A 22,051-nucleotide genomic window follows, 5' to 3' on the forward strand; every position below is an offset into this window, starting at 1 on the left:
TGTATTTCGCATATATAGTTCCTTCATTTCTGCTTTACATGTGGAGGTCTTGTTTCATCTTCTTGTAGTTTTACTAATTTCCTTCTTTCACTTAATACTTTATTGTGTTTCATATTACTTCCTCAAATTACCACATACAATCAAAATTAATTTAAACTCTATATTGAAACACTAAAAGATGAATCTTATGCTTATAGACGCAATCAATGAGAGGATATGCATCAAGTTCTGTAGATCCCAATCAAAATTAATGGAAAGACACCTTAATCTGCATAGGATTTGCAATCATGCTCAAACAAAGTATGTCTTAGCTAAGGATGTCAAAATCGTTTTTATAGTCAAAATAATCATTTTGATATTCCAGAGGTTCCTCTTGCATTTAGACCAAACAAGGCACCAAAAACAAATCAATGAGTTACACTAGTTACAAGATATGGTGGATTAGAATCAAACATACTCGTTTACAACTGTATGTGTAGGTGTTTTGGAGTTGGAGTCAGCGTGCACGGGATTGTGGCCATGCACAAGCACGTAATTGGGCATGCAGGAAGGCTCGAGTCAGGTGTGTGTCAATATCTATCTATTGAAATGGTGGTTTAAACTATCAAATTTAATTAAAGTTGAATAAGAAAACTTTTTTTCCTACTAGGTTACTAGTTTTTCTTAATTCCCCCCAACAAAAAGTAGCCATAAGCCTGCAGCATAACAAAAATTCCAAATACCACAGACACTTGTGGTGTGACTATCAATGTTGTGAGCTCAAAACCAAACTCAAGTACTTGTAACTTTAAAAAATAGCGTCTCTTTGAGTAATATTAATATGACATAGTTTCATCAAAAGCAAAGCTCATGTCAAGAACCAAGAAAACTGATGGTTTTACATGAAAGAATTGAAGCCCATGAAACAGGAAAGAGGAAAGAGCAAAAGAAGAATTTCTGTACATGATTAACGAGTTAATGTGCTACTTTAATGTACAGAAAGGGTAGGTGGCTTTCAACTCTATGAGGCTGCCACATATTATGAGGAATGAATCGACAATGAGTTCATTTAACTTTTGCACATGCTTTCGTGCAAATATAAAGCCTCAAAGGGCAAGCTTTGCCACCTCACCATGCTTTTAAGACTTTTGACTGTACAAGGTGTGCAATTAAGTGCCAAGCACCTAAAAATCGCTTGTATCGGGCCAAATTACACCTGGCTTAGGTACAATTCTTAGGACACATTACATGCTTGCAGCTCGTGCTGGAAGATCGGACTCAATCTCTGTGTCTGCATCTTCAGAAACCTGACCAGAAAACTAAAATAATTAATATGGGGCCACTTCCGTACCAGCACCATAAAGTGTATGCTTGGATGCTCTCTAAGCTGTCAAAATCCACTACTTTGGAAGTCATGGGCAGATAGTTGATTTTATTGACTTGATTTCAAGTTCCAAATCATAATGAAAGCGGCCCCTAACAGAAACCAAGAAATCGTACAAAACATACAAGCAAAATCCCAAAATGCATCCTGAACCATGTTCCAGCAAGAAAAGCATGAAATGAACTCTCAACAAGCGCATGGCTTTGAGGACTACTACAAGTTTCCGACCAAGAGGAGATACAGAAACAATAAAAAAGTTGTCATTTTGTTGTATGATTCACATTAGCATACATCTTGGACATACCTGCGCATTTTTCTGTCTCTGTGCGCACAGGTATCGTTCAAAGGCCCCATGCCCTCGCAAGATCTTCGCCCCCGTTCCTTGGCCATCTGGAGGCCCCACCGACTCCTCATCTACAACCACTGCATCTACTTTATCTACACCACTTGTCACATCAGGAACCTGTATCACCAAAATTTGAAGTCTCTTATGTCGCAAGCCTACAAGGTGCAAATACTTTAGACTTGCAAAAAAGTAGCCGAAATGCTTCAGGGCAAGCACTAAATAGATCACCTCATACATAGCCTCAATCAGAAGCTGTTCCAAAATCGAGCGAAGTCCTCTAGCACCAGTGCTCTTAGCCATTGCCTTCTGTGCTATTTTTCGTAGCGCTCCCTCAGTATAGTGTAGCTTTACCTGTGCACAACGTTCTTAAAACATTTACAATCGTCGAAAAAAAATATGCAATCCAATAATTCATGCAACCAAATGCTGTATATCTGAGTGCTCATGATGCCTCACATGGTTCATTGAGAACATCTTCTTGTACTGTTTGCCAAGAGCATTTCGAGGTTCTGTCAAAACCTGCATTTCATATAAGACAACTAGCATTAAATCACTTGACAATGTGCACAAGCAATACAAGATCCATTTGTATCTAAGTCATCTATATACCTGTACTAATTGATCTTCATTTAAGGCCGCCAGACTGACAAGAACAGGGAACCTGCCAATGAACTCTGGTATCAATCCATATGCAATTAGATCACCACTTTCGACCTGAAACAACCAGTAAACCATAATTAAAGGGAAGCAAACACAAACCCAAAGAAAGCAGGTACAGGGTCAAGCAACTGAATTAGGCTAAGGATAGATTTAGCACACCGATTCAAGCAATGAAGATGTTAATGCAGCATTTGTATGACCACTTGTCCTCATGTTAGCCCGTACAGGAGCTCCAAAACCAATTGAAGAAGCTTGTTTCCTGTTACACCATGAGGCAATTTAAGAAAAGCACAAAGTTCACATTCACATAATCCAAGCAGGGATGTGAAGGACATAAAACTTAAGAGTGTTTACCTTTCAGCAATAGTCTTTTCAAGATCTACAAAAGCTCCTCCACAAATGAAAAGAATGTCCTTTGTGTCTATCTGGATGAAAAAAAATGATGTCTCATCCATGACTCACATGACTTTCTTACAGGTAAAAGACTCGATAACTCTCTTGATATGTAGCCTACATTTGGATTATTAAACTATTCTGCATTGGTATTGTGCAGTGGACATTAACATTGTCTTGGCTTTATACTCATGAAATAGCTAGGTATTAAGAGCCTGATCCAAGTTACACACGAAACTAAACACTTGAAGAATTGTGATGCTACAGTGAGAAAACTGAGATGAAGGACAAGGCAACACGCATTTGATGTAATTACAGTTAAGGTGAAAAATGTTGCACAAACCTGAATATAGTCTCCCCTTGGATGTTTGCGCACCCCTTTCTCTGGCACATTTACAACCTGCATCATTCGCCACATCTCATCAATGCCAAGTAACAAAGCACATTCTGATCATTTGCACCAATCACTACTACCCAGAAAACAAGGTTAATCACATGACCAACCATGAGTTATTACCAACTTTCATATCTATCTACTGATTCCCTGTTTGTGATCCTTGTAATCTCACAGATGTAACTTCAGGATTCAACTTAGTCCTGACCACCCCCACTGAGCCAAAGAGCTTGTCCATACTTAAAGCCACCATCCACACTGGCAGAAACATAGAACAGAGCCAACGTGCTTGTCCAGGCACACATAGCTATCCACACTGGCAGGACCATATAATGGAACAACTCCGACACCATAAAAGACATCAATAGAGCCACAGACTGCAGCACCGTAGTATGAAATGTCTGGAGACTGGCATACTGAACCAAGGATCAAGAGAGATCTCTTCCTTGGAAGGGGTCCCATTGGAGCTCCTTTTTTGAACTTTTGGTCAAGGATTTTGAGTTAATGAATAGAAATATTTACGAAGGGCCGTCTGGCCAACCAGGCAATATCAAAGACAGGTCAGAAACAAAATACAAAGGGGTTTGCTTGTGGCCATTCTAGTGGGTGGCTCTAGCCCCTTTTCACTAACCATGATCTACTGCAGCTCTTGCCCAAGGGTCAAAAGTGTGTTGTTTGTGTATGGTGGTCCCCAGATCACATGCTCTCCACTCCCAAAAGTTACAAATCTGACCCAAGTGGCTGCTGTGCCCGCGTGCTCTAGTAAACCTTCATCTTGGTCCCTTTTTGTTGCAGCCAACTAGTCGCTCAAGCTCACAATGCCCAGTTCCCAACCTCAATAAGCACATGTGATGAACAAACAGGACTTGCACGCTCTAAGCATCTACTTCAGTCGAGGAACATGAAAGATAGGACGGATGAACCTTCACATTGGGAGGCAAGTCTAGCTTGTAAGCCTACCTCACTGACCCAATTCTTCAAAATCCTAAATTTTATTGAAGTCCTGAATACAACTAAATCCCATCACAGAAGTCAACTAGAAAGATTTCAAATACAGATAAAGCTTTCAAGTAGAACTTACCGTGCCCTCCAGCATTTTTAACAACGCTTGCTGAACACCTTCTCCAGAAACATCCCGACTGATATTGACACTTTCCGCCTAAACAAAATGAGAGACAAAAAAAGACACATTTCAACATCACAAGTGAAATCAAACTAAGAATCCAAATTCCACTTATGCATACTTCTATCCAGCCCTGGAACATGATAGACAATGCATGTTCCTTTGGCATTAGAATGAGACCCATAACAATAAACTCTCACATTTAGATCTATTTCAACAAGGACCCAAGCAAATGAAAGACAACATAATTTCAATATAATACACCTATGGTTACAAAGAGAGATTATAAAAAGACAATCCCAGCTTAGAATGCATACACTACAGAAACAACGGCCATTCAACTTTCCTAATTCCCCCAATCTCACATTTACCACATATACAAACCCCTGATTCTCATAATCCAATTGTTTGTTTAAACTCATAAACTGGCCAAAGGAGAGCTTTGTCAAATTTTATATGACATCTGGCACAACCTATCCCTTGAGCTACCTCAAGACCGATATGAACACATTCAATAAAACAGAGCTAGGGTTAGGTCTATCCAAAAGTGAGCATAAGCGTAATGTGTGAGAGAGAGTGTGTATTGTACTTAAAGCCTTGGATAATGTGAGCTATGGAATTTGTGTATTCTCTCTCTTTCCCTCCCCCTCCTCGATGTTGCAACAAATTCCTCCAACCTCACATGTTACACCTATATGAACTCCCAATTCTCATCATCCAATAGTTTGTATAAACTCATAAACTAGCCAACGGAGGGCTTTGTCAAATCTTGTATGACATTTCGCATAGCCTATCCCTTGAGTTGTCTCACAACAGACTGTAAGATCTTGATCTAAGTTCATTTGCTGTCAATTAGTCAAAGATCTTAATTGCCAACCACATGTGAAATGTGAATCAACATTTCACAAATTTTTAACCAATCACATATAGGACTTTTAATTAAAACACCTAAATTCTCATACCCCTAGCTCTAGGCATGGTGACTATTGTATTATCAGTGATGGACATGGGCATTGAACATGATAATGATGGACATGGGCATTGAACAAAGTATAGACCTTGAAGCAAAAACACAAGACCAAAAATTTGAGTTCAGAACCTTGGAAAAGGTAAATTTCTAGGGTAAGTTTGGCAGTGTGACCTTAACCTATTGAACTGTGTTTCAAGGCAGCCTAATACTTTTGATGCAGCTCGTGGGGATTTCTAGCCTCAAATGTATTCAAGAGGTTGAACGATGCCAATTTCAGCTCGCTTTTTTTTCATAATGGGTAATTTATACTAATTACGAAAAAAAGTACAAGAAAACAAGATTACAAAACGTAGTGTGGCACTAGGCCATCATATAGGAACCAAGTACAATGGATTCATAGGCACAAAATGACGAATGTGCAAGAGGCACCACAGGACCAGATACACAAACATGCTCAAGAGTGCTGACAAGATTTTGCTACATGGGCCAGGGCTTTTGCTGCTAGTGTCTCCAAAACAACATCTTCAAGGAAGTCTCCTAGCACCGCAAAAGGGTTAGGCCTCTAAGGTGCAGCTCATGAGCACGAAGGTTCATCTGCAGAGTGAGAAGTAGAACCTGCATATGTGCAGTCCCATGGAGTAATGACGCGACCAACAGCATCAAAAGCTAGCTAGGCTAGAGGGTCACAAGCATGCCGTTGCTGTTGCTGTCGTTTCGTGGGTGCAGATCCTTGGGGGTGGTAGGGACTCTAGTGATCGGTGCATCCAATGATTTATCTCAACGAGGTGATAAAGTACGAAGGAGGTTTGGCAATGAAGAAGGGTTTGCAAAAGCTGAAGGCACACAACTCTCCTTGGCTTTTCCTTTGTTGTGGTGGGCTTCCGTCCATCGCTATGTCTCTAGAAAGGAGGAGCCGCTACTTGGGTTTAGAATGGATAGGTTGAGTCATCTATTGCTTAGCAAGATGAGGGGGCACATTTTGATCTTGGTCCATAAGGCTAGTCCACCAAGGTACTATTTCAATCAGGACATTCTGCCAAGAAGTGAGCCAACTGACCACATGAAAAGCAAAAGCAATGTCCAGCAAAGGTACCCCACTTGAGCTATCACCCTCAACCTTGTGTATAGGTTGGGTCATGAGCCAATCGATGGAAGCCACTCTATAGAAATAATCGATCAATCCTCTGGTACCAAGCTCTAGGAGCCTACTTCAAACCATAGAGGGCATTCCATAATCTATGGACATGATCCTCCTTCCCCTACACAAGAAAACCTAGAGGTTGTATAACATAAATCTCCTCCTTAAGGACACCATTCAAAAATTCAAACTTTATGTCCAACTAATAAACAAGGCAATAGTGGTAGGCTACAATAGCCAAATAGCCCGAATAGTAGACATCCGAGCCATAGGTGCAAAAGTCTCAAAATAGTCCAAACCCTTCGCAACAAGCCTAGCTTTATCCTTGTCCAAGGAACCATTTGAAAGGTACTTAGTCTTATAACCCCACTTCACACCTACCACCTTCTGCTTCGGCAAAACGCAAGACCAATTTCCAAGTCTAGTTTTGCTCAATGGAATCAAGCTCCCCCTACATGGCCTGCCGCTAAATATCATAAGCAAAAGCCTCCTCAATCGTAGTAGACTAACTATCATGAAAAATCTGTAACATAAGCGCATAGTTCACATAGAGTAAGCTATTCCATTGGGCCCATAAGCGAGCTAATCTGCATGGACCAGTAGGAGAAGCAAGAAAGTGAAAAAAAACTTGAATCCTATATTAGTTGTTGGTACCAGAGAGGAATCCAAATAGGCACATCATGCTACAAGGGAGACTATGTAGCCTCCGCTACCTGCAATGCAACAGTTTGTGGAAGGGACTTGCCCTTGCCAAGGAAAGGTAAATCCTCCTCGTCTGAAGAAGGCTCCCCCTCTGACGGTTGAGCATCCCTTAAACGCTCCAAAGGGAAGGCTGAAATGGTGGAAGAACTCGATGACAAAGAAGTAGTCGATCCATCAAAGGTGGTAGGAAAGCTAGGATAGAGGGTGAAGATTCAAGGAGGAGGGGGAGGAGTCGAAGATAAAGAAGGGATACTATGAGGAAACCTAGAAGTGTTGGGAATAAAGGGTCATCGCGCCTTTTATGGTGTTCGGTGTACACGCACCCTTACAAATGTACTATATATATATATATGTGTGTGTGTGTGTGTATAATCAAAAACCTAAAGTGGTACACTTCAAGATTGTACCCACATCGAGTCTTGTGCTCTCCCTCCCTCCCTCCCTCCCTCCCTCCCTCTGTGCACTCACTCGCTCTCACTATGCAAACCATAGCATTGCATGTCTCGATCCTTGCACACACTGCTTATAAACTGGTATCAGAGCTACAACATAGGTATGCACAGTTCCCGAGGCATGTCATAGGTTAGATTGTGCAGAGAACAGCTTTTTAGCCCAGCTCGACAGTCCATTGCAACAGGTGTCCGTCAAACCACGCAAGCGCAAGTCATCGGCTAGTTGCACGTCACGTCTTCAACCGGTGTGAGTTGCGACAGTCAACTGTGATAGGCAGGCGATGGCTTGGACAGGCGACGAGATCTACAATTGACTACAAGCGTGAGCAGGCGATGAGTTGTTCAAGTGACGTGAACGACAGGCTAGACAGGTCAGGTGGCATGAGCGATGGGCTAGCGGAGATCACACCTGGTCAACGGCATCACGATTCAACAGTCCTTTTTCATCTTTTTTTTTTTCAAATTCCCACTGACAGGTGTTTGCATGTGAGCCCAATGTGAAATTTTGAGCCAAAATTTTGGGGCTTTCCTCGAACTTGGGAATTTCGATGCAAAACAAGACAATTTGATTCAAAAATTGCAAGTTTGGTACACATTTGCCCATGAAATTTGGGGCTTTCACATTTTAGTGAAATTTTATTAATTTTCACTTAAATTTGTGCACATTGGACCCAATAAAATTGGGGCTTTTGCAATTTCCTAGAATATGCACTTGGGTAAATGTATTGATGTAATTTGGGCAGATTTGCCTTTGAAAATTTGGGGCTTTTGATCGCAATCGTCAAATTTGTGCCCAAGAATGCATTTGGAGCAAAAATTGCAATAGAATTTTGGGGATTTCACATGCGATTGGTGCATTAGTCTATAAATCTTGCTATAATTGATTGTGAAGTGCAGTAGCAGATATTCTCTAATTTTGAAAATCAATTTGCAAATCTGCAATTTCTTGATTTTCATTGCTGGTTGGTACTTGCAGTGTACCGTGGTCATTTGTGTGACATTTGGGCTTGCATTTGCTGATGTTTGAGTCAATATAGTGCTGCGAATCATGGCTGGAAGGAGTGACAGCAGCAACCTTTTGCACATCAAGAAGCTTGAGGATGCACACAATTTTGCAATATGGCAAAAACGATGTTACAATATCTTGGTGCAAAAGAAACAGGTGAAGCCCATCAAAATGAAGGGAATAAGACCAGCAAGTATGGAACAAGAAAAGTGGGATGATTTGGATGGGCTTGCACGCTCTACCATAGAGCTCTCAGTGTCAGACAACTTGCTATTTAACACAGAAGCTGAATTTTGCATATGAAATGTGGCAATTGAGGAATTGTATGCTCAGAAAAGTGCAGCCAGCAAGGTTTATTGGCTAAAAAAGTTGATGGAATCTTGCCACTTTCTTTGGAGTCTGTGCCTGTTGTCAGTGGCCAGACAAACATAATACAGCAAGCTGTTGCTACACCATATGCACCTAAACAGCAGGGTGTTAATGATAGTTTGCCAAATGCAATGGAAGATGCAATATAGCATGAAAGGGCTATTGTAAATGCAGCAAAAACAGTCCTAAGATGGCCATTACAAACTCTCCGAGAGAGTAAATTGGATGCTCCTTTACCTCAATGCACTAGAAGGGCTATGCACCTAAACAACAGGGTGTTAATGATAGTTTGCCAAATGCAATGGAAGATGCAATATAGCATGAAAGGGCTGTTGTAAATGCAGCAAAAACAGTCCTGAGATGGCCATTACAAACTCTCCGAGAGAGTAAATTGGATGCTCCTTTACCTCAATGCACTAGAAGGGCTGCTAGACATGCAGCACACGATGCAGGGGGAGCCCATTTGGCTGATTTTACAAAAGTAGATGATTATGATGAGCATGTATTTATGAGCTCACTGTTGGATGATGATGAGCCTACTTCCTTGGACGAAGCTTAGCAAGATGTACATTGGATGTGTCACGGGGACGTGAAATTTTGAGATGCTTTAATCTTGCTAGTAACATTTGATTAAGTTATTAATCAAATGTGCAAGGTTGTTTAGCACATGTGATGCACATGGCAATTATTTCATAGGAACGAGCCAAGGATCCCGAGGATGCAGTGAGTGTTAAAGGCAAAAGTTGTGTTAAGTTATGCCAACTAGATTTTGGTGGTCAGTTGGTGCCAGGTTGGACCCTAGGACAATTGTTTGGCCATTAAGTGTCAATGGTGACACTAGGGACTAGCATTAATTAATTAATTAATGCTAGTCTAAGGGTCAACAGAGGTTGGGAACCACTCCAAGTTGCAAATGGCCTAGCCAATTTCATTATGGATGGGTATGTTTAATTTTGGGCAGGGTCAAAACTAAAATTAATTTCCAAAATTAATTAATTCTGAAAAATGAATTTAATGGCTGAAAATGCATTAGGAAAGTTGCCACTTGGCAAAACTTTCCCATGCAACTAGGGAGAAGGCTGTTAGAGGGTGGTGGAAGCTGAATTGCAGCCATTCTGAGCTTGGTGGAGGGAGAGGAGGTAATCAGATTTGGCTTTGAGAGGCAACGACGACTGATCGCGCACCGCAACAGGACAAGGAGCAGCAGGTTTTCTCTTCCGCCTCAAGAGAGGCGGCGGTAGGAGAGGAGGACTCGCCAGCCAAGCTAGTGTTTTACCCCCCTTTTGAAGCTGCTGGTGCCATCAGATTTGTTATCGGAGCTATGAACCAAAAGATACATTTCAGCTGATTTTCTCTCTCTCCATAGCATTCTCTCATCTCCTCCAGTCTATGCTCAAGCATTCTCAATAATTCTCAGCCATTGGTACCAAAGTACAGCCAAATTTAGTGGACAGCAGAGAGTTTACTGCTGTGAACCCTAAATTACAGCAGTAATTAGGGTTTAGCAGCCACCTTGGGACCCATGCCATCAATCAAAGGCATTGCACACTGAAATCAGCATCGGAAATTCATGGAATTGTGAGGATTTCAAATGCTAGCCCATCTATTGTGAATTTGGGGCAGCATTTCACCAGTTGGGATTCCATTAGAGCAAGTCCTGGGTGAAAATCAAGGGGCAATTTGCCCGAATGCTTTGCTGATTATTGGAACAGCAAGGGGCTTTTGAATCAGCCAAGGAGATTGTGAAATCTCGGCTTGTAATTTATCCATCAGCAATTGAAATTAAAGAAATACCGAAAGGGGCGCCAGTTTTGGGGCCAACAGGGTGTCCACTATCCAAGTTTATGAAAGTGAAGTGAGCATTTCAGTTTATGTTCATTTGCTAATTGCTGTAATTAAGTACTTAATCAGGTTAAACCACCCTATCCGAGAAGGAAGGCTAGTTTCAAGATGCAAGACATGCAGGATGAGTTAGACTTTATTGCCATTAACTCTACATGGGATCTTGTGGATTTACCACTTGGCAAGAAAGCCATTGGCACAAAATGGGTTTTTTAACTCAAATGCAAAGCTGATGGTACCATTGACAAGTACAAAGCATGATTGGTAGCAAAAGGCTATGCACTGAAGAAGGGCATAGATTATGAAGAGACTATTGCTCCTACATTTCATATGAGTACGGTGAGGTATGTAATTGCTATGGCTGCAAATTATGGTTGGAAGGTACATCAGTTGGGCATTAAGACAACATTCTCGAATGGAGATTTGCATAAGGATGTTTATGTGTCACAACATCCTTTGTGATTAAGGGGAAGGAGCATGTGGTATGCGAGCTAAACAAAGCTCTTTATGGTCTCAAACAAGCTCCTCATGCATGGTACTCTAAAACTGATGCACATTTGGCCAGAAAAGGATTCAAAAACAATCCAACTGCTCCCACTCTATACATTAAGAATGAAGGGGGGGCTTACTGATTATCATTCTTTATGTAGATAGCATGTTACTCACTAGACCTTCAAAAGCAAAAATTGCAGGTTTCAAGGCTGAATTAAAACATGCATTTGCTATGTCAGATATGGGCTGTCTACACTATTACTTGGGGATTCGGTTCACCAAAAATCAGCATGGTATCATCATGCCACAATCACAATATGTGGATAAACTATTACATAGGTCTAATATGCAAGATTGCAAATTATGTGCACTCCTATAGAGCCAGGCTTACAACTATCTATACATGATGGTGAAGAGACGTCTGATGTTGCAAATTACAGCCACACTGTTGGCTATCTTATTTATCTTTGCAACACATGCCCTAACATTCAGTATGCAGTATCTGAGGTGAGCAAGTATATCCACAGCCCACGGATTATGCATTGGCAAGCTATTAAGCAAACCTTCAAATACTTGCAACGTACTCAGTCACATGCATTATTATTTCCCAGGGGGGGAGACTTGCAATTACAAGCTTATAGTGATTCAGATTGGGTTGGTGATGCAGACACTAGGCAGTCTACTAGTGAACATTGTTTCTTTTTGGGCCATTAATGCATTTCATGGCTAAGCAAGAAACAACCTACAATGGTTACCTCGTCCTGTGAGGCTGATATAGGGCAGCCTTCACAACAACAGGGGAATGTGTATGGTCGTGTAGATTGTTGGCTGATCTACATTTACCATTGGAGGGTCCTACACCCATTCTTTCTGACAGTGAGAGTGCTATTGCAGTGGCACAAAATCCTATGTTTCATGCTTGCACAAAACATATTGAGGTGCATTACCGTTATGTCAAAGAGAGATGCTATGTAGGAGAGATCAGCTTGATGTATGTTCCTACATAGGAAAATGTTGCAAACATTTTCACCAAGGCACTACCTCGTGAGAAGTTTGAGGCTTTTCGCAAGTCCTTAACTTGCTACCCTTTGGTGATTGATCATTCATGTACTCAGCTTGATGTATATTCCTACACAGGAAAATGTTGTGAACATTTTCACCGAGGCACTATCTCGTGAGAAGTTTGAGGCTTTTCGCAAGTCCTTAAGCTTGCTACCCTTTGGTGATTGATCATTCCTATACTTTACCACATTGGCACTGCAAGGGGATGTTAGAACATGCCAATTCTATGGGCAATGCCCAATGTTTTAGTCTTTAGTTTTTTTTCAGTTCTTAGTGTGAACACAACTAAAGTTCAAGTTGTATCACCACTCTTAGAGTTAGAGTCAATTAACTCTAGTTGAGTTAGAGCTAGGTCTATCTTAAACCTATCTTGTACCTTTCATTCTCATTCTTTTAGTTCAGCAAGTACACTCTACTTTTTCACTCCAGCACACACTCACTATCTCTCTTTTCTCTTCTCCATAACTGGCTATCATTTTCCAATAGTGAGCGTGTAAAGCCTACCCTCTTGGAATCTTGTCCAAAGAATGGCATCTGTAGAAGCATCCTCAATTGGCACTACATCCTATGTAAAGACCACGCAGGTACCAAGCCATGTAAAACCATGAACAAACAAGAGGTTAAAACCTAAATTTGGTACATAGAGAACTTTGGCCAAAGAAGACTACTTGTCTAGCAATAAAGGAATAGTTCCCACTCCTCGAATAGAAACAATAGAGTTGTCACGAATAGTAACAGTGCACCCTCTCGCACTTAGATCCTAAAGCCAATCCTATCTATAGGTCATGTGACAAGAGGCCCCATTGTCCACGAGCCATTCTCCTGAGCAAAAGAAGCAAGAGTGGTATCCTCCTCGGCAAAGACCTACATGAAGACAGACTTTGTCATAATGGGGATGGCCTTTGTATTCTTCAAATCCTTCTCCTTTGTCTTCAAAGGGGGTTACTTTTGCCGACACTTCTCCTGATGCCCTTCCCAAAGCATGGACACTCCTCTCATAAGAGTGTCTCACAGGTCCTCGATGTAATAAGGCTAGTGTAGAAGACGTCGAATTGAGGATATGGTAGCTGAGTCAAAAGAATCATACCCGTGTCTTTAGAGGATATCGTCAAACCAAGAGAGGCAAGCTCACCCCTCATGTCCTCCATCTTAGTGATGTGCTCCTTCATAGAGGAGGAATCATCAAGATTGAGCATCCGTAACTTCTTCTCAAGGGAAATCTTATGAACAAACATCTTCTGTTAATACAAAGACACAAGCTTCTTCTACACTTCTGCCGCAGTCTTCAACCTACGAACATGCACAAGGACAAAATCTTGCAAACTTGTAAAGCGAAAGGAGCTGGCTTCGCAATTGAGTCGATCCCACAAGGCCTGCACACACGGTCCATAAAAGTCCCATCCACTGGATCCTCCTTAGGACGAGGGACAAAATCAAAAACAAGGGCCCAAAGATCGAAGGTGTCGAGTATGCACTCCACCTTACATGTACACAAGGAATAGATCGAACCATCCGGTTTGTCTTCTTTGGGTAATGAAGGTAAGACAGACACCTGCACTGAGGGTATCAAGGAGAGCATTTTCACTTCCAATGGAGCCCTTTGTGTTGACAGATGAATAAAAGAGGGACAGGTGCAAATGGGAGTCTTCGATCAAAAAGTGAAGGAGCACCTCCTCTAAGTCATCAAAGGCTGTAAACGAATAAGACATCTTTGATCCTGCAATCACCTAGAAAGCTGCATTTGGATAGAAACAGCATGATAAACAGAAAGCAATCAACTACAATGTCTGCAAATATGCTACTTGTTCTCTCGGAAGAAGGGGAAGCATCCAAAGAAGAAGAAGAAGGACAAATCCAAGAAGGACAAAGAAAAGGAATCAAATTGTCCTATCTATGGCAGGACAAGTCATTAGAAGAAGGATTGCCCCGACAAGGAGAAGAATGACAAAGAGAAGGAGGAGAAATCTTCGAAGGATTCCGCCTTAATGGCTACTCCCTCATTAGCTACTTTTCTCCACTTAGAGTTGGTTGAGGATTCGACCCTAACAACTTCTGATGCTGCACTGACAGCCCCATACACTCGGGAGTGAATTGTTGACAGTGGTTCCTCATGGCACATGACTCCTTCTTCATCAAGTATTGCTCATTTGCGGCCGTCGCATGGCCGGATTCTCATTGGCGATAGTTTGTCTATTTCTATATGGGGACGAGAAGACAAGCATCTTATTCCAAATGGGCGAGGTGGTGCCCATACACTCGAGTGCTTTATGTGCTAGCCTTGGGATACCATCTACTTTCGCTGCACAAGGTGCCCTTGGCCTCTTGGTCGAATTTGATGTGGATTCTTTTCCAATTCTTGATCGTGGATCGAGACAAGTCCTTTCTTCAAGTTATGAGGACAATGGAGTCTATAATTTGCGGTCTTCTTCTGCCTTGACTTCTCTTCTTCTTACCTCCCAAACTCAATCCGAGCTTTAGTATGCTCGATTTGGTCACCTCAACTATGATTACCTTCGGAAGGCATCAAAGGGGCAGCTTGTTCAAGGTTTGCCGAATATTGTGGTGAGCCAACAACCTTGTGTATCATGCATCCATGGGAAGTAGACTCGTGATGTTGTTCCCAACAAGGCTTCGAGGAGGTCTTCAGTAACCTCGGAGCTTGTTTCTACCAATCTTTTTGGACCGATGAGGACGGAGTCCCTTAGAGGGAGCTTGTATTTCATGCTCATTGTGGATGATTACAACAGAATGACATGGGCTTATTTCTTGAGGCTAAAGCCGAAGGATTTCTCCAACTTTAAAAATTGAATGATCTTTGAGGAAAACCGATCGGGCCGAAAACTGAAGACCTTACAATCAAATAAGGGCGGAGAATTTGTCTCTAAAGAGCTTGCTCGTTTTTGTGCAGAGCGTAGTATTCACCAAGAGTTTGCCAATACAAACACACCTTAGGAGAATGGCATATTGGAGCAGAAGAATCACAGTGTGATCGAGATGACCCGTACCATAATGGAGCACCGTCAGACACCTCAGTGCCTATGGGCTAAGACTGTGGCTACTGCACTTCGCATCCTTAATTAATCCCCTACTTTCGTTGTTGTTGGGATGACCCCTTATTTGGGTCTAAGCTATCATTTTGTGTCACTCAAGATTGTGTTTATGAGTCCAAGTTAATCTGTCTTAGAACCTAGTTCATTTGAGTTACAATTATTTATCTCAATCATGTTTTATGTTTATAACCTCCGTCCGCCATAGCTAGCATAGCTCTAGATCCATATTTCTCAACATGGTATTAGAGCCATGGCTGAGCTAGGTAGCTAGTGGTGTGATTTCTTCTTCTTTGCAAGCTCTACGATTTGTCCCTCTTTCATTCTTCTCCTTGTACAAGTCCACTTCCATTCCAATCTCTCAAGCCATCCAACATCAAGTGTGTATACGAAGCGAAGAAGCTCAAGGAAGGAGGTACTGTTGGACAAGCTCAAGGAAGAAGGTGCTACTCAAGGCAATCAAGAAGCTTTGTTTGGTCTTCACCTTGAAGATATTGAAATTTCTTATCATTTCCATTTTCCCAAGCTATCATTTGAAAGGAGTAGAAGAAGGATGCAGCTATTTAAGGTCAGTTCAAGGTTCTTGATAGTGTGTCCTTGAGGTTTGGCAAAAAGCAGCTTGGCTCATCTAGCAGGGGGCCTTCTTGTTCAAAGAAGCAAGGGGTCAGCTTTCTGGTCTGAGACAAAGAGAGAAGAGAAAAAACAAGCAGTTTTGGGAAGAGCTCAAGGCTCTAAGTTTCAATGCGTGGTAATCAAGTCTGAAGCATCTCTGAAACAAGCAGAGAAAAGAGAGGATACATGATATCTTCCAAGGTTCTTCGCATCTCTTGCGCTCGTAGCTCAGCAGTACACTTGTACAAAACCAACTTAGTTGCCTCTGTGGAAGCCTTTCCCTGACCATTGGTGGCAGCCTCTCTTGCTTCTGCCAGACTCTCTAGTTGTTGTTCGGCACATGCACAGAAGAGACGGGGATGGCTCTACAATATCTCTATGAGAAACTGACCATTGGGTGACTCGGGCCGCAAGGGAGCAATAGGTTTGCTACTGCCTTGGGTGGTGGAGTGGTAGAATAAGAGCTCAAAGCTCCAAGCTCCAAAACTATACGTCTGTTGTAAGAGGCGGTACCTGTGAAATCAGACCAAGAGGAGAAGACGAAAAAACGGCACAGCGTTGTTAACAAGGAGCTCACAATTAGTTAACTAATAAACCTTAGTACTAAGGTTTTAATAAGCCTCTACTAAAATATCCCCTTTCACATTGCTTCTCTATCTTATAAACCCTTTCACGCCTATTTCACTCAAACTGGTTTAATTTCCAAAGCTAAGTTCATTGTGCACATCCTCATAAGCATTCCCTTGATCAAATCCAATGCCAATATAATGTCAAGCCATGAGCCAAAGTCACATGAAATCCCAAAATTCTATGTATCCAAGGCTAATGTAGTGGTGTGCTATCAAGTCATGTATTTTAGAAAGCCAAAAAGATATTCAAAAGAAAAATGCATCCATCTTATATGCTCAAAGCTATGTAATGACCTCACAAGACCAAATGGGATTCCAAAAACTATGTATCCCAAGTATCTTATCAAAGAAGTAAAGAGTTTCCAGAATGAAGAACAAAACAAAGATAAGGAGCATGAAGACCAACAAAGAATGAAGACTGGAGCAAAAGGCCGAGGCCGAGGATTCAACTCCAACAACAAAGATCGGATGATATGTCATTATTGTGGTAAGACTAGCCATATAGCCAATGAATGTTTTCACAAGAAAAGTGCCCAACAGATGCAAGATAATCACCATCGGAATCCGTTCATGAATGAAAGAGAAGAAGAAAAAGATGCTTCCGCCATCAATAACAACTCTGGCAAATTGTTTTGAAGAAATTATCTTTCCCATAATGGATTTTCTTTCCCTTAGTGGATTTGGTTTGTAGAATAAAACCCTTGCCAAAGATGTAAAGTTTCAAGCTTTAACTTAACTAGGCTGCCTATGAGCTAGTCTCTCGGGCCATGTCATCATGCAGGGGGAGCAAAAGCCAACAAGTGTAGGAACTCATCGTTTGAGAGGGGGTGTTGAGAATAGCAAATGATGCCTAATAGAGACTGGATGTGTGCCCAAAAGAGACTTGTCCATAAGTGGCTTTGTATGGAAGATAGACATATGATGTATGCATGTACTATCCAAAAAGCTATATAAGCATGTACTTAACACACATTTCAAAAATATAGTACTATCATTCTATGTCACTCAAGATTGTGTTTATGAGTCCAAGTTAATCTATCTTGGAACCTAATTCACTTGAGTTACAATTCTTTATCTCAATCATGTTTTATGTTTATAATCTCCGCCCGCCATAGCTAGCATAGCTCTAGATCCGTGTTCCTCAACATTGAGGACTCTTTAGATGAGGAGCTTGGTTCTCAACCACCACTTTCACCGATTGCTCCCCCGCCAATGGTGGACCGTCCAAAACCTTTAGCAGATGGAAAAAGACGAGACAAGATCCGGCCTCCTCATTGGGCTCATAATACTTTTCATGATGCAAGGATTGAAGGGGTCCCTAAGGAGTGGCAACCGCACAAGATGGCCCGCAACGTTCTCAAAAAAATCAAGCACATCACATTTAGCTTGTTTATACTAATTACTATTTGATGACTCGAATCATGCAAGATTGGGAACCCACCTCCGTAAAGGAGGCTTTACAGCATGATCATTGGCAAAAAGCGATGGCGCAATAGCTAGAGTCGATTGAAAGGAATGGCACTTGGTATCTTCTGTCAAAGCCTCCCCATAAAAAGATCATTGGAGTTAAAATGGGTCTTCAAGACCAAGAACTGCAGTGATGGCACGTTGGACAAGCACAAGACCCGGCTTATTTCTAAAGATTTTGCACAACGCCCAAGCATTGATTTCCATGATACTTTTGCCCCTAAAACTCTGATGGCTACTATTCGTGCAGTTATTGCTTTGGCTAACCATAGGAGATCGCCGTTCTATCAACTCAATGCAAAGTCTGCCTTCTTAAATGGGAAGTTGAAGGGGGAGATCTATGTTGAGCAGCCTCCAAGCTTCGATTCTTCTGATGGTAAGGTGTATAGGTTGAGAAAGGGTCTCTATGGCCTTAAGTAGGCTCCTCGTGCTTGGAATGAGAAAATTGACTCGTTCGTTCGGGAAAATTTGGGGTATCGGCATTTGAAAGCCAACCTCCAGCTTTATGTCCACACCTTAGGTGGAGGTCGTATGTTGTTTGTCCTTTATGTGGACGACTTGATTGTGACTCAGATAGTCGAGCAAATAAAGGCAGCACTTCATGAGAAGTTTAAGATGACAGATATGGGGCTTCTTCACTTTTTTCTAGGCCACGAGATCTATCAGACTCCAAGGGGAATCTTTATTTCCTAGCAGCAATATGTACAGGAGCTCTTGACTATGTGTTAGATGGAGGGATGCAAGTCACTTATGACTCCAATGGACCCGATTTGAAAGTCTACCGCTCATTTTGATTCTCCCCTAGCGGATGCTACCCATTATAGACAATTGGTTGGCTTCTTAATTTGTCTTATTAATACTCATGTTCACTTATGTTATATTGTAGGTATGCTGGCTGGTTTCATGAGTGAACCCAAGATGGTGAATTGGCAAGCTGCTCACAGGATTTTGTGGTTCCTACGAGGAACTCCATATCTTGGGATCTATTATTGAATAGGTTCTAGTGCTACAAACTTGGTCTTTACAGGATGAAGTGATTTCAATTGGGTTGGCGATGTGGATCATTGAAGGTCCACAACAGGTTATTGCCTTACCTTGGGTACTGGCGATGTTTCATGGAGCAGCAAGAAACAACCCACGGTTGCCCTATCTTCGATTGAGGCACAATATCGTGTGGCGTCTTCTACTACATGTGAGATAGTGTGGCTTCGCAAGCTCTTGGAGGAGCTTGGTTGCCCGCAGAGAGGTTCTATTGTTCTACAGTGCGACAATGAGAGTTGCATTGCCTTGGCCAAGAACCCTATGATTCATGCTCAAACGAAGCATATTGAGATCCAATACCATTTCATTCAAGAGAAGATTCTGGATGAGACTATTTCCCTGGACTATTGCAAGACAAAGGACAATCTTGCAAACTTGTTTACCAAGGCACTTCTCAAGCTTTACTTCACCAGATCTCTTAGCCTTTTTCCATGTCTAAGATCTAAGAGGGGGTGTTAAAGCTAGACATTTCCTGGACAAGCAAGAGCATCAAGAGTAACAGGTATAGCATGCGACAAGTACAACAGGAAAGTGACACATGGCAGCTCATGTGGCAGGCAACGTGTGACAGCTAACGTGGCAGGTTGGAGTCGATCAATTTTGCTGACCAATCGGCTGCATTTAATGCACTTGACCTACTATTTTTGCTATTTTTTATGGCCTATTTATTAGCCTCGTTTTTTGCAATCTTGGTCAGTTGTGCTCCTAGTTTTCAGGCTACAGACCATGGAGACTACCCTGGGGTTCACAAAGATTGAGATCTTCGAGGTGGAGACATACGCAAACATTCTCTCTACACTCATGTATATTTCTACATCCTTATACAACATGCTTCACTACAGATTTTTTGCCTCTCTCTCTCTCTCTCTCTCTCTCTCTCCCCACTCTTTGTCCTGGTCATTCACTTCTGCATTGCTTCACTTTGACAATTCTAAGCATTAAATGTTTAATTTCTCTAGCCCCAATAACACCACAAGTCACCCATAGACACCTATCTACCATAACTAATCAAAACTTCAACCAATGTCCCTATTGCCCAAGCGAGGGTTTTTTACTGTCACTATATCCCACTCACATGTGCGTAACTTAATTGTGTCGAAGCAAGAAGTTAAAAATTAGCGTCCCTATGACATTTGCCCATGCTGAAGGTGGTTGTCACAAACAAGCCCTTCCCTCACCCACGATGTCTTGTTGAGTTGGATACGCACATTGATAGCACCAATCGCTTGCCCATGAACCTTGTGCCTTGCGCCTTACACCCTGTGTTATGCTTGCAAGCCTTTGTTCTGCCTTGTAATATACTCTCGCGCCCTCAAGAGGGGCCCTTCGTTTTTAGCCCCTTGTCACTTGTTTCCTCGTGCCGTATCATGATACGCTTCCGCATGCTTGTGGGCACACCGATATGTGGGTGATTCCCCTTGACGCGGGCTTCACAAGGTGGGTCTCCCCTGTTGTACTAAGAATTGCTCTTAACAACTTAAACAGCCCCAAAACATGCTTATTTTAGCCAAAACCCTAAAACGGGAAGCAGATCGAGAGAGTTAAGTGGGAGAGTGTTGGGTGTAAAGGCCCTTCGCTACACTTCCCGTGTATATATTTTACTTGTACATGTGACCGCACTCTTGCGGGTATAAATGTACCGTACCCTAAAACATAAATACATTCTTTCATTCTTTGTGTGTGCCACACTGGTACACACCCAACTCAAGTCTCTACTCTCTCTGCACTCTCTACTGCTGAACACACTCCATTCTCGCTGCGCACACCACTTGGGCATTTTCGCTTTCCTTCAAACTAGTATCAGAGCTTCAGCTAAGGTGTGCGCGCTTCCCTGAGCCTGTGCGAGACATCGCCAACGCTTCGCTCGTGAGAAATCAGCAAGTCGTCATCTCTATTGGTCAGGCGAGAGCACACGCGAAACAAGCGACAGCGCTGCATGCTCGTTTTTGCTCAATCTGTAACCAGACAGGTCAGGCGCAGCCATTCCAGGTCAGCACAGGTCAGGTCGTCATCTTTCCAGGTCACGTTTCTGTTTAGGATAGTCAGGCGACAGTGTTTAGGTCACATTTTACACAGGCGACAGTTGGACAGACAGTCGCTAGGTCAGAAACAGGTCAGCGTGGACAGGCGACAGCCAAATCTGCTCAGCGACAGTCAGGCGACAGCTGACATGGTCAACATTGACAGGCGGCAGTTTGTTTCTGATCAGCGTGATCAATCGACAGATCACGACAATCATTTTTGCAATTTTTTGTCACTAGTCACATTAAAACAGGCCCCAATTCGCGCGCGCAAGCACAATTCTCAGATTTGTGCAGATTTGAGCCAGAAAATTTGGGGCTTTTCCAGATTTAGTGCTGTTCATGCATAATACTGACATCTGCGTCAAAATTGCAGACATTGTGCGCTTTTGAGTAAAATTTCTCAACATTGGACCCATAAAATTTGGGCCTTTTGCTGTATTGGTGAAATTTTGCTCAGCTAAGTCAGATTGGTTGACATACGTGCACACTTGGACCCGGAAAATTTGGGGCTTTTGCAAAATTTTATGAAATTTTGCTGAATTTGCCCGTTTTATGCTTCGGGAACATGTATTAATGCAATTGGGGCAGATTTATTGCAGAAAATTTGGGGCTTTTCACATTAGTGATGTATTTTGAGCCAATTTGTGCTTTGACGGTGGAATTACAGCAAATTCACTGCTAAGTGGGAGAAATTTGGACTTGGGATGTATCAAATGTTATGAAAAGGCAGCTTCTCTTGGTACATGTATTGCTAAATGCTCATTTTGCAGTGAAACAGTGGCACATACAGCACTCGGGTTATTGCATTTGGGCATTACGGTGATGTATTATTGAAGTGGGAGCTGTCTTGTATGCATATGTATCAAATTTGCTTTGTGTATATGCTGTAATCAGCCCTTTGGACTGAAATTATCTGCTT

At 42.1% G+C, this 22,051-nt stretch overlaps 1 protein-coding gene across 4 annotated transcripts in view; it reads right to left on the reverse strand.

Annotated features, from left to right (window-relative positions):
* Positions 1 to 779: 779 nt before the first annotated feature.
* The window catches only part of LOC148038372 (CLP protease regulatory subunit CLPX1, mitochondrial-like), a 44,650-nt gene continuing 23,378 nt past the window's right edge, over positions 780 to 22,051 (reverse strand). For all 4 annotated transcript variants that reach the window (XM_087671230.1, XM_087671239.1, XM_087671214.1 and 1 more), the window contains exons 8-16: positions 4,238 to 4,315; positions 3,106 to 3,162; positions 2,724 to 2,794; positions 2,529 to 2,628; positions 2,319 to 2,423; positions 2,166 to 2,228; positions 1,938 to 2,060; positions 1,668 to 1,826; positions 780 to 1,286 (exon numbers count right to left, since the gene is read on the reverse strand). In XM_087671230.1, the coding sequence (XP_087527356.1) occupies positions 1,224 to 1,286; positions 1,668 to 1,826; positions 1,938 to 2,060; positions 2,166 to 2,228; positions 2,319 to 2,423; positions 2,529 to 2,628; positions 2,724 to 2,794; positions 3,106 to 3,162; positions 4,238 to 4,315 (819 nt within the window). In that variant the 3' untranslated portion in view covers positions 780 to 1,223. The remainder of the gene's footprint in view (positions 1,287 to 1,667; positions 1,827 to 1,937; positions 2,061 to 2,165; positions 2,229 to 2,318; positions 2,424 to 2,528; positions 2,629 to 2,723; positions 2,795 to 3,105; positions 3,163 to 4,237; positions 4,316 to 22,051) is intronic.

Source organism: Lygodium microphyllum, chromosome 3, assembly GCF_053477565.2.
Source record: "Lygodium microphyllum isolate KBCC chromosome 3, Lygodium_microphyllum_v1.1.10, whole genome shotgun sequence".
NCBI classification, from domain to species: domain Eukaryota; kingdom Viridiplantae; phylum Streptophyta; class Polypodiopsida; order Schizaeales; family Lygodiaceae; genus Lygodium; species Lygodium microphyllum.